Source organism: Anarhichas minor, unplaced genomic scaffold (assembly GCF_050575085.1).
Source record: "Anarhichas minor isolate MPS153535 unplaced genomic scaffold, ASM5057508v1 ptg000136l, whole genome shotgun sequence".
NCBI classification, from domain to species: Eukaryota; Metazoa; Chordata; class Actinopteri; order Perciformes; family Anarhichadidae; genus Anarhichas; species Anarhichas minor.
Window position 1 is genome coordinate 13,556,506 of NW_027466582.1, and position 27,543 is coordinate 13,584,048.

The window sequence follows — 27,543 nt, forward strand, 5'->3', positions numbered from 1 at the left end:
GGAAAGTCTCAGGGTTTTTTCTATGTGGTCGCGCCTGCTGATAAATAGGCCTGCAAAGCTAACTGTAATGGACTGAATGTCTGCCCTGTCTTCACTCTAAGAGCTGTCTGTTTTAAGCTTGTTCTGCTGTTATACTATGTCGGATAAGATCATTCAAAGAGATTTTATTCACATGAAATACAAAACAACTGATATAAACAGGTTGTACTATAAAAAAGAAAATAACACAAACGACAACACGTGGTTTGAAAGTATTCGATAAATTCACGACACTTCTGGCCTTTAAAACTCTTTTGTTCTTATTCTTGCTTGTGAAACAAACCTCATGCTTTCCTATTGTAATTCCAAGACTGCCACAGTCGTCCCCCAGGCTGCAACATGTGATTTAGTATTGAAAACAACTGCAGCCTTTAACTTCCAGGAAGACCAACCAGTAACTTCACACTAGAGCAATTACATTAGAGTGGATTTAAATATGTATGTCAAAAAGTGAATCAGCATTATTAGGAATACACTTTAATCATTTCCAGACTATTATAAACCAAACAGACCATATTCATACAAAACTAAACTAACTAAACATGTTAAAATGTGAAAATAGGTAGGATGTAAAACTACAAAATTGCATTTTAAGGCAATAGTTAGTGCTTCTCAATTTCATTCAATGAATCTTCTCTCTTTGGGGAAAACAGATCTAAAGACAATATGTGAACAATTTCAACATTTTTGACTTTGGCACCCCCCAGAGGTAGTATTAAAAAACACACTGGGGATCTGGCTCCATTGTTAATAGAGAGTGGACATTGAAATACAAGTGGTTGGTGCAACACAACTAATAAACTGTTAGTTTCCTCCATCTTGGACTCACTGGCTCTCTATCACCTCAAAGTCAAGACAAATTGCTGCAGGTCAACGGTGCAAATTTGCTGCTCAAAGTTTACCAAATTTGATCTTGATCTGAAATATTCATGCAGATTTACTTCACCCCCATGAGTTAATCGACAGATTCTGGCGATTCCACTGGTATTAAGCAAAATGATGGCCATTTTAAATCCTGTTGCCACAAGGCCTTAAAGCTAACTTTAGTAATCTTGAGAAACTAACAAGAGTACGCTTTTAAATATTATCCAACTGAAAAACCCAGCCCAGTGTTGCCAACTCTTTTACAATGAAAGTAGCATTAGTTCCAAAAGTCCCTAAATCTAGCGAGAAAGTTGGCAAGTCAATAACACTGACAGCCGGCCCCTTTGGTCCTCCCTAATCATCGTTAACGTAAACAACGAACATGGCTATGTAGGCTATCCAGTCATTACAGTTGGGTCAAATGAAATGATTGGACGGGCGTATTATAGTCCTGCGACAGCCACAGATATTGGATTCTCTTCTCTTTTGTCACAGCATTTGATTTGTTGATTCCTTTCGGGATGTGAAGAGAATTTCAACAAATACAACAAAAAAATGTTTTTTAAGAAGATTACCGACCCTAGCGTTAATGCTGGTGTGCAGATGGGGGGTTGCAGAAAATAACCCTCAGACTGATTCCTCCAGCTATTAGTTCTTTCAAATAGTTGGTCAAATGTACACTCATCTGAGTATCTCTTCTACATTAAATTAAAGGACATATCTGGATAAATCAAAAACAGTGTCGCTGCTGCTGGAGCTCTGCAGAGAAACACCAGCACCGTATTACTTTCATATTGGTAACATGTTATATTGTCCTATATGCTGTAACAGTCAGGATTAATAAACCAAACCAAATACTGGCAGGCAGTAATGTTAGAGTGTGAAATGGGTACTGCGAGCTGTGTGTGCGGAGACGGTACACACAAACAAAAGCACACACACTCTCGCCTTCGGAGACAGCTTGCAAAGAGCGTGATTTAGGAGCTCGGCCAGTGGCAAACAGGAGTGTTTAGGAGAGGAGGAAAGAGCAAAAAACAGAAAGGAAAGATGAGAGAGAATGGAGGACAGAGGACGAGACAAACGGCTTTACCAATTACCCTGTTAAATGAACAAAGAGCAGCAACAGGACACAGGCTAATTTTAATCAATGGAGACACGAGGCGTTCAGGAGGCGGCCAGCAAATTAACACTTGGAGCAATTAATCTGATCCTGAGCACACTCTTTACGCCATGGAAAAAAACAATGAAGATTCAGTCCTCATTCAATCATGCCAACAGAATTGATCTTTACTTGCTTAAGGACGCTGCCTTGACGGTGGGTAATTATCAGAAACACATTTTTAACATTTGCAACAGATGTTTCTAAAGCCTGTATCTTTGAGGGCTAAAGACATTTATGGATTTGTGCAGGTGGGGTAGAAGTTAAACGGGTTGTCCATAAATTGCATGGTTGATGGTTTAATCCCACGTGTCCACTCGTCAAAGTGTCCTTGAGTAAGAAACTGAACCCCATGGTTAAGCCAGTACCATGTACACTGTACAGCTGAGATCCTATGCTGATATTCACTGTTTGACTTAAAAATATTATTGTCATCATCCCAAGTTCAGTATCAAAAGCAGCGCTGCAACAAACTATTGTTTTCATCATCAAATCATCTGTTGATTATTTTTCAATTAAGTGATATCCTGAAAGCAGTAGTTGTGACCCGGCCGCCATGTTGAAAAGAGCCGATTCCAAATCTAAGCACCGCCATGCATGGGCCGGAGCAAACTTTTCCATTTTAAAACTAAACAGTTCACTAAAATATGTGTCTGAAGACATTTGAGACGAGAAATAGGCAATACAGTAACGTGGGCTGTCCTTGACCGAAGAATTTCTTAGAAATTACTAATAAACTTAAGAAATCTTAGTCGACGAAGACCAAAACATCTGATTCATTGTCTTAGAGGGGGCAGCCCGAACAGTAACCAACCTTGATTGATATTTGATCTGTTTGATTGGAGTTCACAAGCTTTACCAGCAGTGATTTAAAGCTGCTTTACATACTCCTTGGCTCTTATCGGTTGTTTTTCTTTGGGCGTGGTAAAATCATGCAAACACAGTTTTACATGTCTTTTAAATTTGTGTGGTCAGAAAGGCAACATTTCAACATTAAGTTTAAGGCTACATTGACCTGTTCTGGGCAAGACAAAAGCTGGGAGAAGTTGATCTTTGAGGAAAAAGGAGCACGGCCTTCTAAAAGGAGAAGGATAATGTCAAAGGAGAAGAAAACCTTCAGGAAAAGGTAAGAGATCTTTGTCGAAGATGAGGAAGATATTTGATGGAGAGGAGGCAAGATCTCGTAGGGAGAGAAGGAAACAGATCAAAGTCTGTGTAGATGAAGAGGATGATTATCACAAAAAAATGAAGATCTGAGAAAGAGGAGGAACAACTCCAACATGAGAAATGCCACTCCATAAGCCCTTTCACTGTGGACAGATCCCATTTCAGCTTTTGCCTCTGACTTCCCTCTAACTGATCATCTGTATTAAACATGGCGTTGCTTCCATCCTGAGAGATTCATTGCTCGCTTTCTTCTGTTTAATTATAGAAGTGACTACTCATTTAATTATGCTGTCTTTTTCTTATCCCAGCAAACACTTGTGATTATTCATGCACGATGAGATATTTAAACACATTAATTCATAACTGGGTTGTGGTCTCTGGCCACAGCTGTAAACATCGAGGCTGTCACGGCCGTTTCTTCTTGTTCTCATTAACAGAGTCTCAGCTTTGACAGAATCAACTGCATTCATCATTTTCATTGTTTCTTCATAGTGTGGCCGCTATGAAACAGTGATTAAAGGCAATCAGTGATATTATCTGTGTATTAACCTCAAAATATCTTCATTAAGCCGGTAGTTGTTTTTTTCTAAAACAATTTACATATAGATTAGATTTATCTAAGAATGAAGAAATAGACTTAATTTAAGCATATCACTCATTTACAATGTATGGTAGAGAGATGTTGAATACAACCAAATGTGAGATTAGAGGATATACTGTCTTAAAATCAAATTATGTCAGTGCAAACTAAACCAAAACTAAATAGAGATGATTCGTCAGCTAATTGATTAGTCAATCGACAGACACATATTTTCATAACCTAATAATAATTGCATTAATTTCCAAGAAAAAAAACCTACTATTTTCTGGTTACAGCTTCCTAAAATGTGATGATTTGTATTGTTTAATAATGAATTGGATTTCTGAGGGTTTTAGTTTCTTGTTCAGACAAATGTGAAGTCGTTACCTAGGTGTCCCGTTAACTATAATGGGCATTTTCATTAATTTCCATGAGAATATAGTTAAAGGACCAACAAGTAATAGTACTCATTATGCTGAGTAGCCCATTTCAGAATAATATATATATCAAATTATAATTATTGATGCAATATTGTGTAAGCATCAGTAATGTGGTAACTGGTAAAGGAGGAGCTAGATTTAGGTAGCTCTTATACCTCTGGACAGCTTAATCTATAACACTACATCCTGATTTATTAGTTGATTGTATTTTGTATAGATAATCTGAATCTCCAAAATAAGGCTGTCAAATACATGTAGTTGAGTAGAAAGTACAATATTTCCCTCTGAAATACAGTGGAGTACAGATTTAAAGTAGCAGAAGATACTCAAGTAAGGTACAAGTACCTAAAAAATTATACTAAATTACAATACTTTTTTTATTTATACTTTTGAACATGCTTCTGGCTCAAATGACAGGGACTTGGTTTCCCAGCTATTGAAGTGTCTATAAAGTGTATTTTTGAGACAAGTCATCATATCTTTCATCACCACCTCCTCCGGCAGGCTTCGCTTTTCAGCGTTCACTCCAGCCTGGTGTCACCAAATAGGGTGTGAATAACAGGCCAATTTCTGGAGCCAGGTGATGTAGTTTCAAACAGCGTTGAATTCAAAATCATGTCTTTAAATTCCAATTGTGCATCCACATGTGCCGGTTTAAGTTGACTTCTTAACTTAAGTACATAACTTTATTCACATAACCCTGGAACTACTTATTCTAACCCAAACCATGGTCTTTTCTTAACCTAACCAAGTACCTTTATTGACTAAACACAACCAAGTAGTTTTGTTTGAATTCACAACGCTAGGCACGTTTTGCCACCATGCATCTGTTAAAAGCTTAAAATGCGTAGACATTACACGTGAAATGTCCTTAACAGTGGTGTGCTATTTATACGCCTTCCCATGAGATCAGGTTGTTCACTCAAAAACTACATACAGTCTTATATGCTCCCACGACAGGGACACACACACATATGCACCCGACCACTCTATCAAAACTACATAGCCACAGGCTTCCCCATTAACACTTGTCTTTTGAAAATAAATAAGAAATGAGTGGAGAGTAGTTAGAGGTATGACTTTTCTCTTTTTAATGTTTGAGAAAAAGAGAGAGGGAGAGATTGAGAGAACCAACTTCAATTATGTATACCCCAACAACTTCAATTAAGCATGTGAGCAGGAAAATCAATATGGGAACTGATGACATCCCGGGCCTTTCATTCCTCACTGAGGAGATGGTCTGTCGAGGGGAAGCACACACACACATACACACACTGTATACAAATACTCACTGGGTATAAATCACTCTACGGCCAACAAGAGCACAGCCTTCGATCTCACGCCTTGGGCTCCACCATCTGTGTTTCCCATCTATCGATAATGAGTAATGGTCATCATGTGAAAAATCAAGAGTGAATAAATAGGGGAAAACTGAGTATTTCTATTTGACAAGTGTCAATATTGTAGACTGCTGCGATGATAGAGAGAGAGCGTGATGGATGTTTTTGAATGGGACCTCACTGAATGAAATGTGTCTGAGTGCTTAAAACATATACTGTATGTCAATGAAAACTATAACAGCCATGTTTGTGAATTAATCCTCAACCTTACTGAACCTAACCAATTGGTTTTGCTGCCTGTGCCTAACTGCAGCCTTTCTAATGATAACGTGGCGTAAAATTACACGTAAAACTTCCCATGAGATCTGGTTGGAGCTTTAGACGTAAGTCGTCCCGTTGTCTATGGAACTATAATGCTACATTGTGAACAACTAATCTGTGTTAAAATCAGCAGGAAGAGAACCTAGTTAACATTAGCTGTTAGCAGTCGGCGGTCAACACAATCCTTCTTGACTAAATTACGGAGATAACAGCTAACATACGGAGGTTAAGCTACATTATGATGCGTTCAAGCCTATTCAATAAAATAGATTTAGGCGAAGGTAAATTATAATGTTATAAAATGTGTTCAAATGTAATCCTTTAAATGTATTTTTTGGGAAGAAACTTGAGGCGGATCGTATATGTTATATATAACATTGGATTTATTGTTTTAGTGTGTTAACCTTGGTATTGAATTGGGTAATTGAGAAACGTGAACATTTTATATTAGTATCAACTACAAAATTTGTGGTCTCATTACATCTCCACTCCTGATAATGGAAACCTTTTTTGTCATTTTTTGATGCAAATTCCATTCAAATCCATTGTTTTGGGGTTGGGGCAGAAATCTCTAAAAAAACAGACCAAAACCTTGACGTGATTATAAAGTATTGATGACGACTCATCACCTCATTTCATTGTGTTTTGATGCTATGCTGAAGAACCAGCTGTCTTCTGATTCTGTTATAGTAATGCAGAGACACAGAGAGAGAGAGTTGATAAAAATAACATGCTGTCTGGGCCGGCTCTTATAAAAGTCATCATCAGTGTCCCTGCATGAAATTCCATATTAGCGTGTGTTTGTGCATTGAAGTGTGTGTTCGCGTTCGGTACCTTTGTAGTGTTCAATAATTCAGCAGCAGAAGACGTTGTTACATCTCCGATTTCCTGCCCGATGTTGTTTAATGCCTGTCGCTATCTCTGGAAACAGGGAGGACTTGGACATGTTCAGCATGGTGGGGGGGCTAGAGGATGACTTTGACTCGCTTGCTCTTCTTTTTCACTTTTCTATTCAGGAGGTGGAGAGAGAGGCAGAGCGAGTTAGAGGCAGAGCCGGCGAGAGTTAAGTGGCGTGTATTCAGAATTATTGATTCCTGGCTGCCTGCACCAACGGTAACCTCACGAGTTTATTTTTCCACCATGTGTGAGTGTGAATAGTGTGTGTCTGCGGTCATCAGTGGGGCTCTCTGTAGAGAGCGACTGGAGCCATGCTGAATAAAACTGAAGCGTTGTGGTTTAATCCATGCGATACAGTTCACACGATAAAGTATGGGGGGAAAAAAAGAAAGAAAAAGAAGTTGGTGCCGAAGGTGTTAGTGGCGCTTTGTCTCTTTCAGAACAACACTCTTTTACTGCTGCATGTTTACTGCCTGGCCGACCCGTCAGTTGCTGGAATTGTTTCTGCTGGCACTGGTGCTCACACTATATGGTCAGAAAAGTATGTGGTCATATGTGGTCCATATTTTGATAATTGATTAATTGTTTAAGCCAGTAAGCCAACAAACATTCTCTGGTTCTGTTTTATATCGATGTTCTATAAATATGGATTTCTTGACTGACAAAACAACATTTAAAGACGTAACCCTTGTCCCTTGATGTCCTCGGTGCTGTTGATATGTTAACTGTCCATACCATAATTGTAAAGCCACCATTTAAAATGAAAGGTGATTTCTCGCTACGTATTGACACATTTTGCTTTTCAAAAACAGAAAGATTACACGTAACATTAACATGGCTCTTTAGGAAGGCATTGGAGGCCGTTTAAAATGCTTCTACTGATGATTAAAAAACATTTAAATCCATACATTGCTGCTCAAGGTTCTCATCCGACAGATGTAAAAAAAAAAAAGTCCTGGAAGTATTACTGCACTGCAGAAATGTAAAAAGGGCATTCTGAAATTCTGCACATATTCAAGTCTGCAGTTTGTTGTAATGTAGCTTTTCAATTTGTGTTTCAATAATTGATGTCTTTGTAAATGTTTTGGTTCCATATATTCCTACTTTACGCTTGCGTCTCAGACAGCAGATAGGGAAAAACAACAACCACAACAGAGAATCAGGAGTGTTAAGTGCTTTAACACACTTGCTGCCACACACACACCATCCTGGCCCTGTGAAACCTGCAGTGGCACTTTTTCAGGGTATGTGTATCTGTATGCTTCAGAGAAGCAGTACTCCTTGTCGAGCAACTGGCTCGCCAACAGGCAGTGATAGTATTATAGAGCATTTGCAAAGCTTTATTGTTGTCATTGTATTGTTAATATTCATTGTGTATTCGCTAGCAGTCTTCCTATTTACCTCTGCATAAGTCTTTGCCTTGGCATGTTACCTCCACCTTAAGCACAAAGCACTTTGATAAGGGTCGGAAAAATATTATGGTTTCAACTTTTTTCTTTATTATACCGAGACTATGATGCTTCCTTAATTGTGTGCAGTGAGTACATAACCATGAAGTTCAACAATGCTTAGTTAGTGCGACCAAAATATTTGATTGCATTGTATTGCGGAACAACAATTTTGCAACTTGCCAGATACGTGCAAACAACATAGGGGACCCATTTATAGAAACTTTGGGCCAACATTTTTGTATTTGGTACGTTGGGTACGTGCGAGTGTACCACCTCAGAGTCAGCAACCGCTCCTAACTTCAGATAACTGTGCCAATGACGCACGTAAACGTGATCATGCCCACCTGTGCACAAATGAGCATGCATTCATGAGAATTGTAAATTAGCATAATTAAGTCCTAACACATATGTGCTATATTGAAGTCCTGCTTTCAGAGATCCGTAAAGCAAAGTCTATCATTTTACCAGCGTCAGCAGGCGAGTGAAAAGGACCTGCTAAAGCCAATGAATCGATGAGTGCAACGAGTGCTGACAATTTGAATTGATGGTGGTATCGTTAGGCTATATTAATAAATTATATTAGCCTATGATTCAAATTACGGAGCCAAAGAGGATATTTGAGGACCAATTTGAGTTTGAAAACCCAATATTGGGTTCAAAATTGATTCAAACTAATAAAATATACTTTAGTGAAAGACTTGGATAGATGCAGACTTATTGCAAGTTCTCCCAAATCACTCGTACCATGCACTTAAAAAACGAGTTGTTCTTGCATAAAGCCCAACGTTTATTAACACAAATACTGCTCAATAACAACTCATTGGAACCTTTAAAGCTCTCAGTGGCCAAGAAATGTTGGTTGGAACCTCCGGTTAGCTGAATTGGGTTTCATTGCACTCATTACAGACTTGCATCCCAAGCTGTTGAGGAAAAACAAAAGAAAAGGTCACATCCATCATCCTCATCATTTTATTCATACACACACCAAACACGTGGACAACCTAAGCCAACAGAAAAAACACACAATCTTATCTTGATACACTTTTACAACTCACAACATTGCCATTTATGTTCACGTTCTTTCTGATAACACACACACTAACACACACATACACACACCCGCTGATAACGCACACAATAACAACCCATGTCTGTGATTTGGAAATGTCAACCCATCACTTGCTGATTTGTGCTTGAAAAAAAAAATAGAAATGAAGATGCAGTGTTTGCAGCTTTTCTCTACTTTGAAGGGAATTTCCGTCCGTGGTGTTGTGGGAGCAAGAGGACGGTGACCCTGAAAGGTCACAGTTGATTGGCTGAACAGCAGAAAGCTTTTACCGTTTTCTCTTTTTTTGCGAGAACGTCTACCCGACGACAACATCTCTTGTTCAGGCCACTTGAATGAGATTGGATGCCATTCAATTATTTTTCGATGTGCCCAAGGCCGAATAGTCTCTGGTTATTGTGACACACTGTGCTGCTCATGGCGAATTCAAAGAAAGTCAAATAAAAGTAATTAAAAATGGAAATAAAGAAGCTGGCTCTTAGCAATTGTTGTTGCATGTAGGTGATAATTAAACTTAAAATGATAAGAAGTAAAAAGATATGAGCCAAAAAAGTAAAAGGCACTTCTGGTGTGAACAGCATGGCCGTAGTGAGTTAGGAGTTGGAGGATTGGAGTTGGCTTATATCTTTTACAATTTAAAAGGTGTTTATGGATTATGGCTCTTTACTCTTTAAAAGACTGAATGCTACTTTCATTAACAAAAAAAAAAAGGTTTAGTAATTTCCTTCAACAGCTGAGCTCTGTAGTTTTTGGCAAACTTTACTCAAACAGGAGTAAATAGTGTAATTGCCAGGGACTACTTTCAACTGCGAACTCGGTGCATTGCTGAGTTTTTAAGATTTGTGTGATTGACTCAAAATAAACCCTGGTGCCCACGTTCATAGTAATGAAGGAACATAAAATCCGCTTTGTTACCTTCGTGGTGGGATCCATGGCTTCATGCTACCTTTACATTATAGCGATTGGATTGATGCACAGCTAAAATCTTCTTTGAGATTTCCGATATTGAACCAGGAACTTAGCTTCTGTCTACAGCTCCAAAGCTGTTATTCCAACTACCCAACTTTTTTTTATTCCAACCACACAGATACCTTTCCGGCATTTACGTTTTAGTGAGTGTGCATTAATATTCCGAGCCAGATCAGTCTGCTACATTAGGCTTTAATACCAGCCCAGAGACCTGTGTTTCAACTCAGCCTGAGAAGGGAACAGTCTCAACTGTGATGTTTACGTACACACATACACACACACACATATACACACAGTGATAAATATGGAAATTTCTCTCTCTCTCTCTCTATCTGTCTCTCAAAGACACACCAACACAGCAATGAACATGCAAATTATTCTTCCCTGAAACCCCCCAACACACACACACACACACACACTACGGTGTTTCTGTGAAGTCGTGCCATGTCTTCTGGTATTTTGATGAAACTTGACGGGAGCAGACCTCTATAATAACGGTATTTTCTCTTCCAAGTGGTTTGGTTTAACATAAACTTTGAGGAACCTCCTCCGGGACTCCTCGGCTCCCCGGCCTCTGCCTGGCCTGCCCTCCCAGAGACCTCCGGAGCTGCTGTTGTTTGAATATGAAGGTTAAAAGCGATGCTACGGAGAGTCGCACACAAGCATTCCCAGTTTGTCGTTGGCTGATTTCACTCCGGGTTTGTTTGAGTCCTTAAGGCTGATTCCCCCTCTGACCCAACTGGTGCATTTGTGCATAATAAAGACTGATCCGGGAGGAGCAATGAGGAGACTGTAACCTTCCTCAAATGAATACATGACACAAACAGAAGATATCATTTTACAAAAAACACAGTTCACAAAAAATAGCATGTTACATTGTGTGTTTTACATTGTTTTGCACCGTTGGACTGGCGCTCTTTAAATGCGTAATTTTGTTGCCCCCACTACTTCTACAAAAACATCATTATAGTCACATAATGGTAGTGAGTGGAAACAGGCTTTAATTTGCATTTTCCTTCAGCGATTTTCTGGAATTTCAGTAAGAATTTGTGCTACATTTGGATGCAAACCTGCTATTGTGATGATGTTCTCCACTGTTGCCATCAAAATGATGTCGGTGGTCTTTTAATCAAAGGAAAATGCCAAGAAGAAGAAATAGACAACAATGCACAGACAGGCAGAATCTCGTGAGCATGACAGGGAGCTTGAACATTTAATGGACACAGGAATCACAATAAGAGCCCCTCTTCCACATCCACATTTTTCGAAGAATCATGTGATTTTCCTTATTTGTCTTGTTTTCTTGCCATCAACATGAAATATTTTGTGACTACATGCAAACTCCGCGGTTTGACTTCAACTGATCTCAGGCCACCTAGTTCAGGTCCATCCAAACACTTATAAAGTCAAAAGACACTATAAATCAGGGGGGAAAGCTTGAAATCATAACAAGGGGTAAGACGCAATGAACTGTTCCAAAGGGAATAACGGTGCAAGCTTTCAGAGAATCACTTACGGTGTTGCACTCAGTAAACTCTTTAACCCAAAACCCTGAATCCACTTTGGTTGATTCAAATGTCCACAATTTGGAGGATTTTTCACATGTTTTCTATTCCTGCAAGGACATTTGGTCATTACAAAAAGAAAAAAAACACCCACACACACACACACACACACAATTGAAAGCTTCAAATCACTAATGCTCTCTCCACTCAAACACCCCCCCCCCCCCCATTTCTTCCCATTGTTTGCAGCACAAGCCATTAAAGCATCAAACATTTTCCATATGCCGTCTGAGTTATGTGATTTGTTGACTACAAATTGGAGACAACGGCAGCGCTTTTAAATGCACGAGCACGCCTCCGCACTAATGTGGGCACACACATTTACAAGACCAACTGTGGAGGAAGTATAGCCGCTCCTCTCTTAAACACACACACACGTTCCCTGCCACGCTCTTTGATGGTGGACTAAATGGCGTGTTGATGCTTTGACGAGTTTTTAAACAGCTTCCAACAGACTCCAAAGAGCCAGGTGCTGACGGACTTGGATGGGATGTTGAGGCCGCTCACTCTTTTCTCCTCAGTCAGTTTTAAGCCTTGACCACAGTTCTTTTAAGAACTTTTTAATGAGATAGATTCTCAGCTGTGCGCTTTGATTTGTTTTAGTAATTCAAAGAGAGTGAAACATTTCTCCTTGGTGTCCTGAGTTAGGACACCAAGGAGAAATTCCTTCTCATGTGTTTCTTCACTGTACTTTGCATTTTAATTTCCACTAACTCCTTCCCTCACTTCTGTGCCACAGAGGCCCAAGTCCAATGCATATGGAGTGATACCTCAAAACCAAATTGCGGGGATTGGAAGTGGGTTACACCCCCCCTGCCCCAACAGTGAGTCTACATCATGCTGACTAAACCAGCTGCCCTTAATGACCATGTGCAACACCGGTCTGCGTTCGTCATGGAAGTTCCGTTTGACTCTCACATGTAATTGGACTACAAACTTAAACTAGTAAATTGCTCAAACTAAGATGGACATTCAATATTGTCATTTGGACATTTAACAACTTAAAGGCTACGTTGTATATTCAGAATAAGTATGTTGTTTTAGGTCCTCAGCTGAGAACTGTAGAAAACTGTAGAAAAAAAGACCAAATTTGTGTTAGTGTTGATGTGTATACCCGTGGAGCACCCACATTTCCTTAACTAGAGCTTGTTGAACAGAGAATGTCACTTTTTGATTGTTGAGAATGAGAGCAGAAAGCAGAGTGAATGTTTGACTTATCTTTGTCAGGTGGAAAGACTCCAAATATATGCTTGTCTTGCTTTGTGTCACTTTCGCGAAAGTCAATCGTTTGCCAACATGTTTGCTTTAACAGCTTAATGTGCCAGGCATATAGTGCACTGATGTTAAAGCGATTGTTAATTAGCAGACTACTGTCTCTCCAAAAAGCAGTAGACTTTTACTACGCTGCAATATTATATTAGTAGTAAGTCATTTGACACTAATTCGCTGCATGTAAAGTTACGCAGTTCAGCCAACGAGGAAATTATATTACTGATGTGAATCTGCAGCAGTTTGCCCAAATCAACACTTTAGAAACAAACACACACACAGGAGACGACCAATTTGAGGAGTCAATGAGGGAAAATTGCATAAATACAAGTTACTGTTCTGAGTTGGCTCAATGCTCACACACACTGTGACACATGATATAGCCGCCCAGCGCACACATCTTTAGGGATTGAGTTTATATTCTTCCTTTTATTTTATTTTATTGCAATTTTAAGCAGTTGAAATTAAAGGGGACATTCATTTTAAAGATTGTGTTCAGATATATTCACACTCTTTGCTCTATGTTCCTAATGTAATCTGATAGGCCCTGCAGTGATTCAACTGGACATTATTGAACATATTTAGTGTTGACTCAGCAACCCTTTAAGTGACAGACAAATGGCCGTGACTTTGGATATAAAAGTGAGTTTAAGTCAAATCTCAAGTAGGATTTTGAACTTTTGTTTTCCACTTCTGACTGCCCACAATTGTAACTTAGTGAGTAAGTCATTCCCTTGTGTTTTAAATATGTTCTTCTGATGATGTAATTTCAAAAGACAGTTGGGTAAAATGCTCTCAAGTTTGTGGTGCGTTCAAAGACCTTGGAGCCTGATTATGTGACCAGATTACCTCTAGAGATTCATCTCCCACTCTTGCCTGCTGTGGATTCTTTTTTTAATGCTCTTTGAATCACCTTTGCTCATTTTTCCCTCTTTATTTTTCAACTGTTCTAAGGAAACAATTTCCCACTGAAGGGATCGAGATGTTCAATTTATTTCCCTTGTCTTGTAAATTGCACAAGTGAGCAACATTCAAGCCCCGTTTGCTCTTTTATGAACAAACATTATGTTGCTCTTCAAGGACATCCGTGTGTGTGACTTTATTATAATTAATGGGTCCACACGATTCATGTGAGGCTTCACACACTCTGAACAATTACACCAAGAGGGACTTTACTTTTTTTGTCTGAATGTGTGTGTGTGTGTGTGTGTGTGTGTGTGTGTGTGTGAGGTGCCTTTTTAAAGTAATTACTGCCGATGCCATTTATAGTTTACACAGTACACTGCCTTTATAATGATAAATGTTTGGAGCCAGGGATCCCCAGACGTTAGTAAAGTTAGATAACTGTCCTGCTTACAGGATCATTGGGCCTCGTGCACTAATGTCTGCATAGCAATGCTCTTATACTCTGCGCTCAAACTTAGTGTGCACGCAAAATTACCGCCGGATTCATGACACGTGAGCAACAGACAATTTTGCTATTACCACCGTATGACAGTGAATCAGAATCATCCTAAATATACTAGTTATATACTATACTATACGAGTCAGAAAATACATTGGTACCTGAATTTATGTGTCATCTATCACATCTGTTGTTATTTTAAAATGTCCTCTGTATCCCTTTACTTACAGGCAAATATCTGTCTGAGGCAAATATTTTCTGGTGTGCAGCTGTATAAGATCTGTGTTATGTAACACAGTTCAGATCAGCAAATATTTGATCAAAGACTAAGTAGACATCAGAATCTGCTTTTAATTTTTTAACAGAAATGGATGAAAGAGTGTGTGGTTTGACCGTTTTAGATACACGGACAAAATTTTGCCGTTCCTCAAGATGTATTAAAGGCACCCTGTGTTGTTCATCGTGTGAACAAAGTCTCTGTTTACATTCAGTTTTTCTCACCAAAACACATTGTTTGTGTCCTTGAGCACCTAACTAAAATGTCGATGAATTTACTTCCTCATAAAACATTTGTAAAAAACCGTGGATTCACACATCACACCAGTCAGCGTCCTGTAAGGAGCCACTGGCAGCTACAGGCATTGTTAAAAATGGCGGCTCCTGAAGAGGTAAGTGTAAATGCTGCAATAGCATCCGTTATATCAGAACTGGAAAGTATTTTTTCATTGAAGGTCATCCAATCACCTGCCAGATATTTTTTTAAAGCGCTTGCCCTTCTCCAAACAGTTTCCAATGACGGAGAGTGAGAGTGTCGGCAGAGCTTAAGTGCGTGTGCGCTTTATAATCCCCCCCCCCCCCCCCCCCCCCGCTCTGCATATTGCTGCTTTTTTTCTTCCACTTTACTTTGCCTTGAAGATGATGTTGAGAACATTTGCTGACTAAAAGATAAACTTTTCAAATACAATCTGACTCAGACAATAAACAACCGACTGCTACACAGAGCTGTATGTCATGTAATGTGTCCGTAAGGAGAGCTCTCACACTGTATTACTTTGGTGTGGGATATTTTGTGGTTTTTGGCTTTTCTCCTCAGATATAAAAACATATTTTTCACTCGTGTAAACCAGACCTTAGGGTCTACTCTGTAAGGCTACAAATCGATCCCTCACTCCTGAAACTCTTTAGTGTCTGTGCTGAGAGAACCCATTTACTTTATAGTGAGCGACACGATTTGTTTTGTTTTTCAGCTAAAATGTTCTGAGTGATTCTCTGTGGCAGATATTGATTTTTAATTCCTTCTTACTGGGTACCATCCAACTCTTGTCTTTCTCTTGTCTGTCTCACTGTCTGTTTCATGCACACAAACAGAGAAAAATACTTTGTTCCAGACCCATAGTCTCTACGTATACTACTCTCTTTAAAAAAGGAATTACTACCAGATTAGTTTAAGATTATTTTCACGCAGATTTGTTTTCCCCATGCATACAAAAGTTGTTGTGTGTCCTGCTGCAATCAAATACTGGTAAATTGCAGATACAAGGCTCATTGTGCACCAGAACTTATGCAAGTAAAAATGGGACAAACTACACAGAAGGATCATTTGTTTGGGTGGCTACTTATGATCTGATTTTGTTTTTTAATATACAAAATAGACAGATAGAATCCTGGGTTATTGGTTGAGAATAAAAAGAAAACGATGAGCTCTGTACATTTCATATATGGTCAGTGCCACTTTGTGTCTGATACCGACGCACCGAGGTCCAATTGAGCATCTGTATGAAACGCACCGGGCTTTCGACTAACTCTAATGTCAACTCATCTGCTTTATTATTGGACGGTCAGAGCAATAAAGAGCACAGAAAAGTCTGGGCTGGTGGAAGGTGAGGACTGCTGTTCTTGTCCGTTGTGAAACCAATTCAAAGTTGACAAATTTTAGTCTGAATTTTTGTATTTTGGTATGTCATTTCCAGACTTAACTAACTGTAGTTACATAACATATACTCATTTTAACCCAAACCACAATCTTTTCCTTATCCTAAAGTTTTGTTTCCTGAACCTAACCAAGTACTTTTGTTGCATTAGTAATTCTAAAAACGAAGTAAACCTACGTAGTTTATTTTGAAAAGACGCTATGCATATAACGAGTGTAAAAACTGACACGCCGTCCCTGACATAATCCAAAACTGACGCTAGAGAGGTACATAGAGCGTCACAGTTTGAAGAGTAGGGCCACCAACCAAACATCTTTATTTGACAGAGTTGTGAGTGACAATGTTTTCTATACACACATATACATACTGTACACATCTATTTCGACAAATGAAGGGATCCCACATGCAGTGCTGGCACATGCTCAAAACGTTTCCATAGATGGATAAACCCATACTCACATGCGCTTGAAAAAACAGACAATGAATGCACATAGGTGTAAGAACAAAAAGAGGCGAAACACCCTCCGTACTTCCTTCACTGCCATGACTGAGGCAGGTGGCTGAGGTAAAGCATGATGACAGATAAATGAGTTGAGAAAATGTGCTCTGAGAGGATCAGCCAGTGAGAGGAGTGAGGCTCCAATATCTGACTTGGACTCAAACTGCAGTGTCTCCTATTTCTTTAATGCTTACCTCTCCTGTTCGCCACCTTTTTTCCCTCAGTTTTATCCCTTTTCTGTACATACATCTGATTCATTTTGATACTGAAAGGAATCCACAAACAACAGTTTATTGGAGCACTTTAGTCAAATGGTTTGGAGCATTTTGTTACTGTTATCTGTGTCAGGGTGATGGTGGCAACACACCTTGCTGAGCAGCCTGGATATGTCCTGTTTCTTCAGTGCAGGATGTCTCTCCAGCTCCTCTCGGGACATCCTGGGATTCCCTCTTCAACAAGCTGGGGTGTCCCAGTTTCTCATGGGATCTACTCCCCCAGTATATCAAGCCCTGGCAAAAGCACTGACTTGTCCTTGACATTGATCACTGACCTTTTCAATTTCAAACGCAGTGGGTGGAGAGTGAGTTGACAAGAAAAATAGCGGCGGTTAAGAGCCCTGTCTATACACTGACATGTTGGGTCAACAAATGCAGTGAGCCGTTCTAATCCTAGATATTTCTGCAGGTGATGTCTTCAGACCGTGGCTGTTACCACAGGACCAATTTAAGGCAGACTTTAATGCAATACTTTGTGACACAATAATAGGTACGGTTTTACAATTTAGATACAGATAAATACCTAAAATGTAACTAAATATGACTAAGTTTGTTTGGTCTTCTTTAACTACTGTCATGACATTAATTGAAGATCTTACTCTTTGTCTTTACATATCGTTCAAAAACTGTGAATTACATAATTTAAGTTTGATTACTTTTTTTTTTATTGCTGAAAACAGTGGTTAAGAAAATAATTGAGACCAATACAAAAAACAAAAAGACAGCATACACTGCCACCAAGCTGCTCCCTGCACTATAAGTAATGCTGTGCAGCATTTGTTGCCATGTCACGTCTTGACCAGAATAGGCAGGAAGCTATGTTTTTTCCTGGAGATGTAGAAGCCGGCAATACTTGAAAGGATCCCTGGGAGGTAACACCTACACATGGGAATGCTGCACTGGGCAAGAATACCAGGAAACACAGGCATGATGAGGCTGCTGTGACAGCTGAATCAAACAATGCCCAAGACATGGCAAAAACTTGTGGCACCGTGGACCAGAGAGTCTTGGAAGCTCCTCGGCAGTTGGAACATGTCAGTACAACATGGTGGACTCCATGACGGGGAACCTCTCCTTATGTAGATGTGAAGGGTGATTATACATTCATGGAAATAGTTATTAGTATTATATTCCACTTCTGCAAATAGGTCCTTCGAAATTCAACACACCTCTACGTTTTAATATTGCAATCAGATTTAGTAGATCACTTGTTTGTAACTAGATAGTTTGAAAAACTTATGAGGGACAATATGTTAAAGATGCATAATTCCTGTCAGGTTCATTGGCCTTGTAGTTTCTTGTTTTTGGTTCACTTAGAGGCTCTGGTCCATCCATACCTAGGGGACAATCCCATCGGTGCCGAGTCCAGCTCAGTATCACGTATGCGCAAAGGGCCCTTGAGTGCTCAGTATTCCAGAATACGGGTACGGGCGGCAGCCCAGGACAAAGCAGCTCTACTTCATGTTCCCAGGATCTTTCATTTGAGATAAAGATGACATCACAAAAACTCAGGGTCACATAAATGGGATTTTGTCATCGAACCATGAAACAGGGGAACCGTGTGGTGAAGATTTAATTGTAGTCAAACCAGTCATGTGTTGTTGTTCCCAAATAACCATCTTTATATGTGACGACAGGCTCTCTGTGTCTCAGCGGCGGTTAGAATGACCTTGTCTTTGGCCGACAAACTGGGCACCTGACATCTTATTTTGCTCTCATCCTCTTTCCCCTCCACACACACACACACACACACACACACACACACACACACACACACACACACACACACACACAGATAAAAAGATACACAGGTGCAGTGACAGTAAGTGATATGCCAGACGTTCTCTCATCACAAAGACTTATCATACACAGACACACACATTGTAGAGGCAGGCTTTCCAGGCTGGTGGACACATGCACACACACACACACACACACACACACACACCTACACACACCTAAAACACACACACACAGGTGTCTAGTGGTGAGGTTGTGGGGACAGTTGATCCCCAGACAGATTAGGCTGCAATCTGAAATCTCCTCAGGCCAGCCCTGAGATCATCACACACACACACACACCCATACACACACCCACACCCACACACACATACAGCTTTAAAGTCACAGGCAGAAGTGACTTAACTCTTGACTAGTTAGTTGAAAAAGTTTGAGGAGAGCATGGAACAGTCCTACGATCAGAGAGTTTTTATAAGGCAGCCATCTCCTTTTCAATATTTTTCAACAGAACTTATCATCTTAATTAAGACTCGCAGGTAACGCATTCCACATAACTGCTGCTGAATACCCATTCTGCTTTTGAATCTGAAGTGGCACACAATCAGTGGTGCTCCCTCTAGTTGGATAACTGTGGACATCTCTAACCCAAGAAAAATAAATTCATAAATATTTGGATACCACATTTTTCACAGCTATAAAAGTTATACATTTTGATGAATGATACTCTCTCTCAAGGCTGATAAAATGAACAGGGAAAAATGTGTTTGGGCATGGACATGGAGGTAAAGAATTAACCTAATCTAGTTTGTTTTGCAGGTCTGTCTTAGGGATGCTAGTATACCATGAAGTGCAGGCTTAATAAAAGGAGATCAAGAGCATTTCTGACTATTAAAGTGGATATTCGAGCAAGAATTTCGATTTTTTGACTGACCTTTTGAGAGAATGTTTAATGCCATTCTCTCACCAGATAGTTTGTTGTCTAATATACAACATAAGTACATAACAGATTCCTTGGCTGTAACTTCAAAGTCATCTACTACCACTCCGAATCCAGGAAACGTCTTTCGTTTTGCATTTGACTTAAATTGACTCTGTTTTGCCAAAATGACAGCTTGTTTTCTGCTAACCGGGTGCTAACTTTGTGGACTGAACTAAGTCATTTTTCTTGTAATTCATCATGAAAACAGACTAGGAGAGCTGAATCATCAGAAAGAAAAGTGGACCTAAAAAGCTTCCCTGTGGGACCCCAGATTTTAGAGGTTGTGGTTTGGACATGGTTCCTTTTACATCCACCACTTACTCTCTGCCCCCCTGCAGATGTGATAAGCTTCGTACCGCGCATCTATGCGGCGATTATGTTATCAAAGAGAAGAATAAGGTAAAAGTACATGTTGTGAATCCCTGAGTTCTTGGAGGTATAATTCTACTCGCTGATCCTCTAAATAGAAAGGACAGGTTCATCACAGCTGACATCTATTGTTACTGCTGTTAATCCAAGGTATTTCAAGCTGCTGCTAGAAGGAGGAAGATGCAGGGAGTATATGATACTTGACAAAATCACTCAAAATCTGCCAACCCTTCACTGATACCTGCCTCACCCTGCCTTAAAGGTTTGCTAACTCGCACTGACATAATTTTGCCAGTAGAATTTAAGTATCGGCCTTCACCTTCATCTCACCTCCCGGAGAAGACACACCATGCTATCAGATCAATAGTTTAGTGAAACCCTCACTAAAGGTAACCCTGCGTGGAGGATTCTCTCTTCACATATCTTGATCAGACGAGATGTGTTAAGGGCCACTGGTGTGGATTGCTTTTTTCTTTCTCCAGCACATATCATTATTTATCAGCTGTGTAAGTGCTGAAGCTACCGCTCTGTCTTCTAGAAGCTAGAAGCTTCCTGAAAATGCTAAGAAATTACAAAAAGGCATAAAAGCTCAAGAGTTATTTTGTGGAGGTTTGACTATCCTCTGCTCTCTCTTTCTCTCTCTCTCTCTATCATCCTGTCTTCGTCTTTTTTTCTGAAATAGAGGTAAATAGTCTTTATTTACCCTCATATTACCCATTAGAGCAGCTCATTCACGAGGGAAAACAAACACCTTACTTTAGTATGTTTTGTTAGTTTTTCTTATTCTTTTGTTTGACCAGGTTTCCTTCCCTCATCCTCTAACCAGATTTTTTTTATATCTATGTTTGTGTAGGTTTGACTACCAGGAGCTGCTTCATAACTCCAGTTTCTGCCTGGTGCCCCGGGGCCGACGTCTTGGATCCTTCCGCTTTCTGGAGGCACTGCAGGTGTGTGTGGGTGTATATACATTATGTGTATTTTTGCTTCTTTGGGTTATGTGACTGCATACTGTATGTCTGTGTGTGTGAGTCTGTGTGTGAGTGTGCGTGTGCACAATGTCGTATCATTTGTTATATGAGCCTATGTAAAGGCTCTGTTAGACAGTCTGAGATGCACTTTGTTTTAAGCATACTGACGCCTTAAAGGTCCAGTGTGTTGCATTTAGGGGGATCTTTTGGCAGAAATTAAATATAATATTAATGAGTGTTTTCCTTAGTTTATAATCCCTTGAAAGTAGTGGTGCAACGGATCATAAAACTTACGGTACGAATCATATCACGGATCAGAGTCCCGGTTTGGATCACAGGTCGCATCAGCACAAAAGAAAAAAAGGCAGCAAATATAACTTTTAGAGATCCCTGATCATGTTTTTTTTTGCCGCTTCATCTCTAATATCTATTTATATGGGTGTGAAAACATCTCCTTCAAACAACTGGATTTATTCAAGTTTCTCACCAAAACTACATTTTACGAGATTACATGTGAACCGTGAGGGGGATCCATACGGATTACGGATCAACAACTGTCCGTTACACCGCAGCTTGAAACTAAAAATCGTAGTTATTTTTGTAACGGGGCAACGTCTCCAACGCTGTTTCCTGTTCTTTTTATACATCCATGTATCCGACAGCTTGTTGAGCTCCAGCTGAGGCACTTCAACAAATCAGAGTTCCTCGTCCTCCTCTCAGCAACAGTTGATCTTATTATTATTGACAATCTGTCATCCACTTGCCACAGAAAAGGCCTGTTTCTGCAGATACACAGATCACAGAGAAGAGAAACGTCTTCAGACCCCAGATGTGTTCATCTTCCATCAGCACCTTGTTACTTTCTGTCTCTCTGTTGTTTTGACATTAAGTATCAAACTCTATCCTGCGTCTGCCCCTGGCTGTGTTGTTTACTTTGTTCTCGTTATTCCACACTTTCTAATTAAATATTCTGTTGATGACATGCTCCACACTCTGCCGGTTAGGAATGAAATATGTTGCGCTTGCCTCCGCCTTCGAGCCACATTGAGGAAGAGCTGGAAGGATGTGATATGCATGTTTTACTCAGCACTTTGAAAGTACTTCTAACTGATTTCTCCATTTAGCAGGAAAAGTAAGTAGATCAGCTTGGAGTATTGTGTATTAAAAGTTTTTATTATAGAGCTGTTACTTTACATAACTATTTGTTTATTAGGGACAATAAATCAAAAGGCAAATTTTGACCTGCAGTCTATGGACAGGTTATAAATTTAACAGCACAAACAAGACAAGGTGCCATCATCCTCTATGTAGTCTGCATTTGGCATTTTTGTGACCATATAGTGTTCACTGTTTTTGGTCAAAAGTAATGAGCAAGTGGAGGATGAACTTTGTGGTTTCATTAGAAAAGGTTGTTTTTTTTTAAGACAAGAAGCACAAAGCAATAGGTAGAATGATTGGCAGAAAAAAATGGGCAGTACTTAAAGTAATTAAGTAATTAAATGCAAGCCAATTATTTTAATGGATTCTTTTTTAGCAAATCAGACCAGAATAGAGGAAAAGAAAAGACAACAAAAAGAGGAAAATAAGTCCTCTCTGCAAAGGTAATGCTAATCAACATTTAGAGGACATGTAAGAGGATGACAGTGAGAAAAGACAAGAAAAGAAAAAGTCATCTCACAAAGGCAGACTAATCACACCAGTGACAGGTCACTGATCATGCACTCGGCATTTTGTGAATCTCCTTTAATCTCTCAGGTTCACTTGATTGAGAATCCAGTCGAACTTGAACTTTAAATGAAAATACCAGACTTATTGAATTGTTCTGTCCCACGCTCTGCTCTACTTGAGGACTCACAGATGAATCATACCATACAGTATGCCATTAAAGTGAATATATCCCATGTATCCCATTTGACATGCGTGACATCCTGAACTCAAAGCAGGACTATGATCACTCCCCATCAGTCCTGATTATCTCTTCTCTCATTAGTAGCATTTATAAGCAGTATGTAATGAACAATAATATTCATGAATATAATATGAGGTGTTTATGAATGTATTTGTTAACAACTATGACTGCTCATGTGACTAGTCTTTAAATATATTCCTCATTAAAAAATCAAATGTGAATTTATTATATTTTAAATGTGTTTATCACACATGATATGTCCTGAATGTGATATTTTAAACAGCATATTTGAAAATATCAATTTCATATTCAATATTACATGTGAATAGGGCCGCGTATTGGCAAGACTCTGATGATATGATACGTATCATGATACGGGGGCTAGAATTCAATATATATTGCCACATATTGCAATTGTTTTGCGATAATGTGAGCAAGCGTGATATATTGCTTCTTTTTTTTTTAATCTAATTTTAGGGAAACTTTCATAGTATAAAGAACCCACTACCAAATGCATAACATTTGAGTAAAAAAGTTTACTCTTTATCCAATCAGAACAGTGGGATCTGTATTTGCATTCATCACAGTCCCTGCAACATCCAACATCATAGCACTACTTTTGTGCAGTCTGAGCCACACATCTTTGCATGTAAACTAGGGAGTCACTCCCACAAAACACAATACCATCATACTTAACTATATCAATGTGTTCTTACACCCCTACATGTGAAACCATTTTTCTCATGTGTTTTGTTTTTTGACTAATTAAAGACATGAATTTCACGTGTTTTTATGATAACACTGTAGAAAATTGTATGTGATAATAAGAACAAATCACGAGATGTAGTTATCGACAAATACATTATACATTTTATATATACAGTATATATATATATATATCTATATATATATATATATCAGAATCAGCTTCATGGCCTTGTATACATATACATACAAGGAATTTGATTCTGTTTTTTCCGTTGCTCTCAACGTAGATACACAGAAATAGAAAAATAAACGAAAACAAGGAGAACAAAGTATACAAAGGCAAGCATAAACATTTAACAACTATTTACACATATAAATATATTCACAAAGTATATATATGTGAACATAAAACAGCGACAATGAAATGGAGATAAAAGTGCAATGATGCAGAGTGCAAGGATGCTTGAATGAATATAGAAAGATTGTCACAGGATACTTTATGTACATGAGGTAGGTGGAATATATATATTTAGAATTTTTATGGTACCTATAAATTTAGAATTTATAAGTACCGGATTATTGCATGCAGATTTGTTTCTGTATGATTAAGTGTTCATCAGAGTGACTGCCAGTGATAGCCATAAATATGGCTTTAATAAACTCCAACGGGCCTCACTGAAATTAAAAATATAATTTACATGAATGTCCTAACCGAAACAGCAGCCACAAACAAAAGTTTCAAAACAGTTAACATATATTTCAAGGAATTAGATCCAAAATAAAAATGTGAATTTCACAACAAAGCACATAAAGCACAGATCAAAAGTATGAAATAAGAGCATACATGTAACACAACAAGTTATAACAGCATAAACACTATAGATTAAGACTCTTAATTAAATTCCAAGTAATGGTTTAAACACACTGAGAGATAAATTGGCATGCCTCCAATTCAAAGAGAAGTTATTTAACAGCTTCAAAGGAAATAGGTTCTTTATTTCTTATATCTGACTTAAAATGTCCTAAATCATGCTAACAGCTACGTTATAGTGTGTTGTAAACCCTTCATTAAACCTTGATATACTGGCTATACATGTTTAAAGGTCAGAGCTCAGGTTTGAACTGGCATACTTATAATGCATTAAATTTGATTATAAGTTACTCTTAGTGGTTGTTGTTTGCTTGAAGGAAAGTAAAAACAAAATAATGTATGTAAGAACAATGCACAAAGCATTGTAAATTAATGTTTTACTTTACTTAGAGCGAACAATGACTCAGTTTCTTATAATCACATTGCTTACAAAATACTTGACCTTATATGTACCATTTAAAAATGCTTTGTAACATGTTATTATTATTGTTATAAAGCATTATGAAGCTTTAATTATACAGTGTTATAAGCAGATTATAATGCATTATAGAAGAGGGCGTTACAGAGAGTGTTACCCATTCCTCTTTCCCACCATTCGAGGGTTAAAAAAGTAAAACCATTGCTTTACAAACTTGCCCATTTTCTTTTTTATATACTTTTACTGTTCAGCACCATCAACTCTACAACTTGTTGTTGTAGATATGTAAAAAGCTTTGACTTATTCCCATTAATTGAATATCTTTTATACAACTTAAACTGAGAATTCAATGAAAGTACACCAGATAGAAAGTACCAGATAGACATAGATGAGGCGTGAAATATGAGATAGTGGAAGAAATTATCCAGAAAACTGCATATTTTCCAGTTGAATAAGTACACAGTGTAATAGTGCAGCAGAGTGCACAATCAACTGCTATGCACGAATGAAGAACACTTTCAAAAGCCTCATGGTAAAATAACTGTACAGCAACACATAGGGGATCATGTGGGAAATGAAGCCCGATGAATTAAATCACATTAATGAAATATTGATGCATGCAGGGAAAATTAAAAAAACGAAAAAAAAAACACTTGTCCTTAATCTTTTGGCAACTCTGTTTGTTTCTGCAAAACTCTCACTTGGAAAATGTTGAAAGAGTCTCGTCAGAGAGAAACTACCTAAGAGGATGAATCCCTCTGTGGAGGGGAAATTGATCCCTCCCAGTGCTCTGCTTTCAACTTCTGGTTAGACTTCATGTGTTACTGGGATTTCTCTCCCTCTTTCTCAAGCTGTGAAAACATCTCAACAGAGAGCGTTTTATTTCTTCTTTGAGGCAAAACAATCCTCTGACAGAAAAACACCATTTGTTAATATCTATAACATCCAGTACAAATTAACACTGTACACAAAATATGTCCCTAAAACAAGTACACAAGGACAGAAGGTTGGGTTCATCATCATTAAAAATAGTTGTATTAATGTGAACACTGACTATGTTTGACTACCCCTAAATGATGTTATGTAAAGATTGTTTCCTGCCCACTATTGTTTATTCAACTCCACTTTTTCTCTCACTTCTCTCTCTCTAACAGGCGGCTTGCATCCCGGTTATTCTGAGCAACGGCTGGGAGCTTCCCTTCTCTGAAGTCATCGACTGGAGGAAAGCCGCCATCATTGGAGATGAGAGACTTCTGTTACAGGTAAAAAGCATGAACGAATGGGTTTTACAGCAAGGAAAGAGCATGCAAAGAAGAGACAAAGAGGGATGCAGATTGCTTTTTATATCATACGGTCACAGAAGGTATGTGGATGGAACAGCGTATGCTGCGCAATGTGCATTGAGTGGGCCCCCACGCGTGCATATTCACTGCAGGAAGAGGCAGCATTGTGTTTATCAGACGCCAAATTGGCAGTCATAGTTGTTGACAACAAATTGATATGCGCCAAAAAACACACACTTTGACAAGCTGATCGCGCTGTAGCTCCCAGGTATTTCGAACCCTTGATGCAGGTTAGGAAAAGCCACCAATAGGTAAACTGGACAAAGAGGGCAAATCATAGAAATAGTACCGAAGTGGAACGGACATTCAATCAAAGAGGCAGGATGGTCAGAACTGCGGCCATTTTAATGTGTAGCGCTGCCGTTGCAAAGAAGGTAGCGGGCTACTTCCATGTAAACTTCTGTGTAAACCGAGGCGAGGACTCACCAGGACTCACTCACGCCGGTGTGAGCGTTTCTTTTGAATACTCCTATTCTGCGTCTATGAGGCAAACCCTCCTCACACTTTACAGAATTGAAAGATAAAATGTGCCCGTTTCAGTGTCCGTTCAATAATTGTCATCTCTGACTCCAGACCCCCTCCTGGGCAATCACAATGATCCAGCTGGGTCTGATTCAAACACAGACGCACAACACATAGATCAGGAATTGCTGTTAAAATGTATAGGAACAGACGTGTGCTCCAAATATATAAAGAAATTGGAATTTATTTGATGAATAGTGACTGGTTCTGTCACGTTGTACAACAACAGATGGGTTTCTGAGCAGAACATCTGACAGAATAACTGAGAGTTCAGTATTATCAACATGAGTAGTTGTATTTATGGGTGGAATAAGGTCATTTCAGCTCAGAGTGTATATAATTAACTATTAGCATCTATCAACACATAACTGACGTGTAGTGGGAAATCTAATTGCTGTCGTGTGGCTTTTAGTAAATTGTATTTTATTCCCGACATGACAGCTGAGACATTCACAGTCACACACACCTCCGCCAGGAAC

At 39.0% G+C, this 27,543-nt stretch overlaps 1 protein-coding gene across 1 annotated transcript in view; it reads left to right on the top strand.

The window, feature by feature from the left end:
- The window catches only part of LOC142942102 (exostosin-1), a 341,430-nt gene that overhangs the window by 276,202 nt on the left and 37,685 nt on the right, over positions 1 to 27,543 (top strand). Inside the window, exons 4-5 of the mRNA XM_076084296.1 lie at positions 21,179 to 21,272; positions 26,354 to 26,461. Of these exons, the coding sequence (XP_075940411.1) occupies positions 21,179 to 21,272; positions 26,354 to 26,461 (202 nt within the window). The remainder of the gene's footprint in view (positions 1 to 21,178; positions 21,273 to 26,353; positions 26,462 to 27,543) is intronic.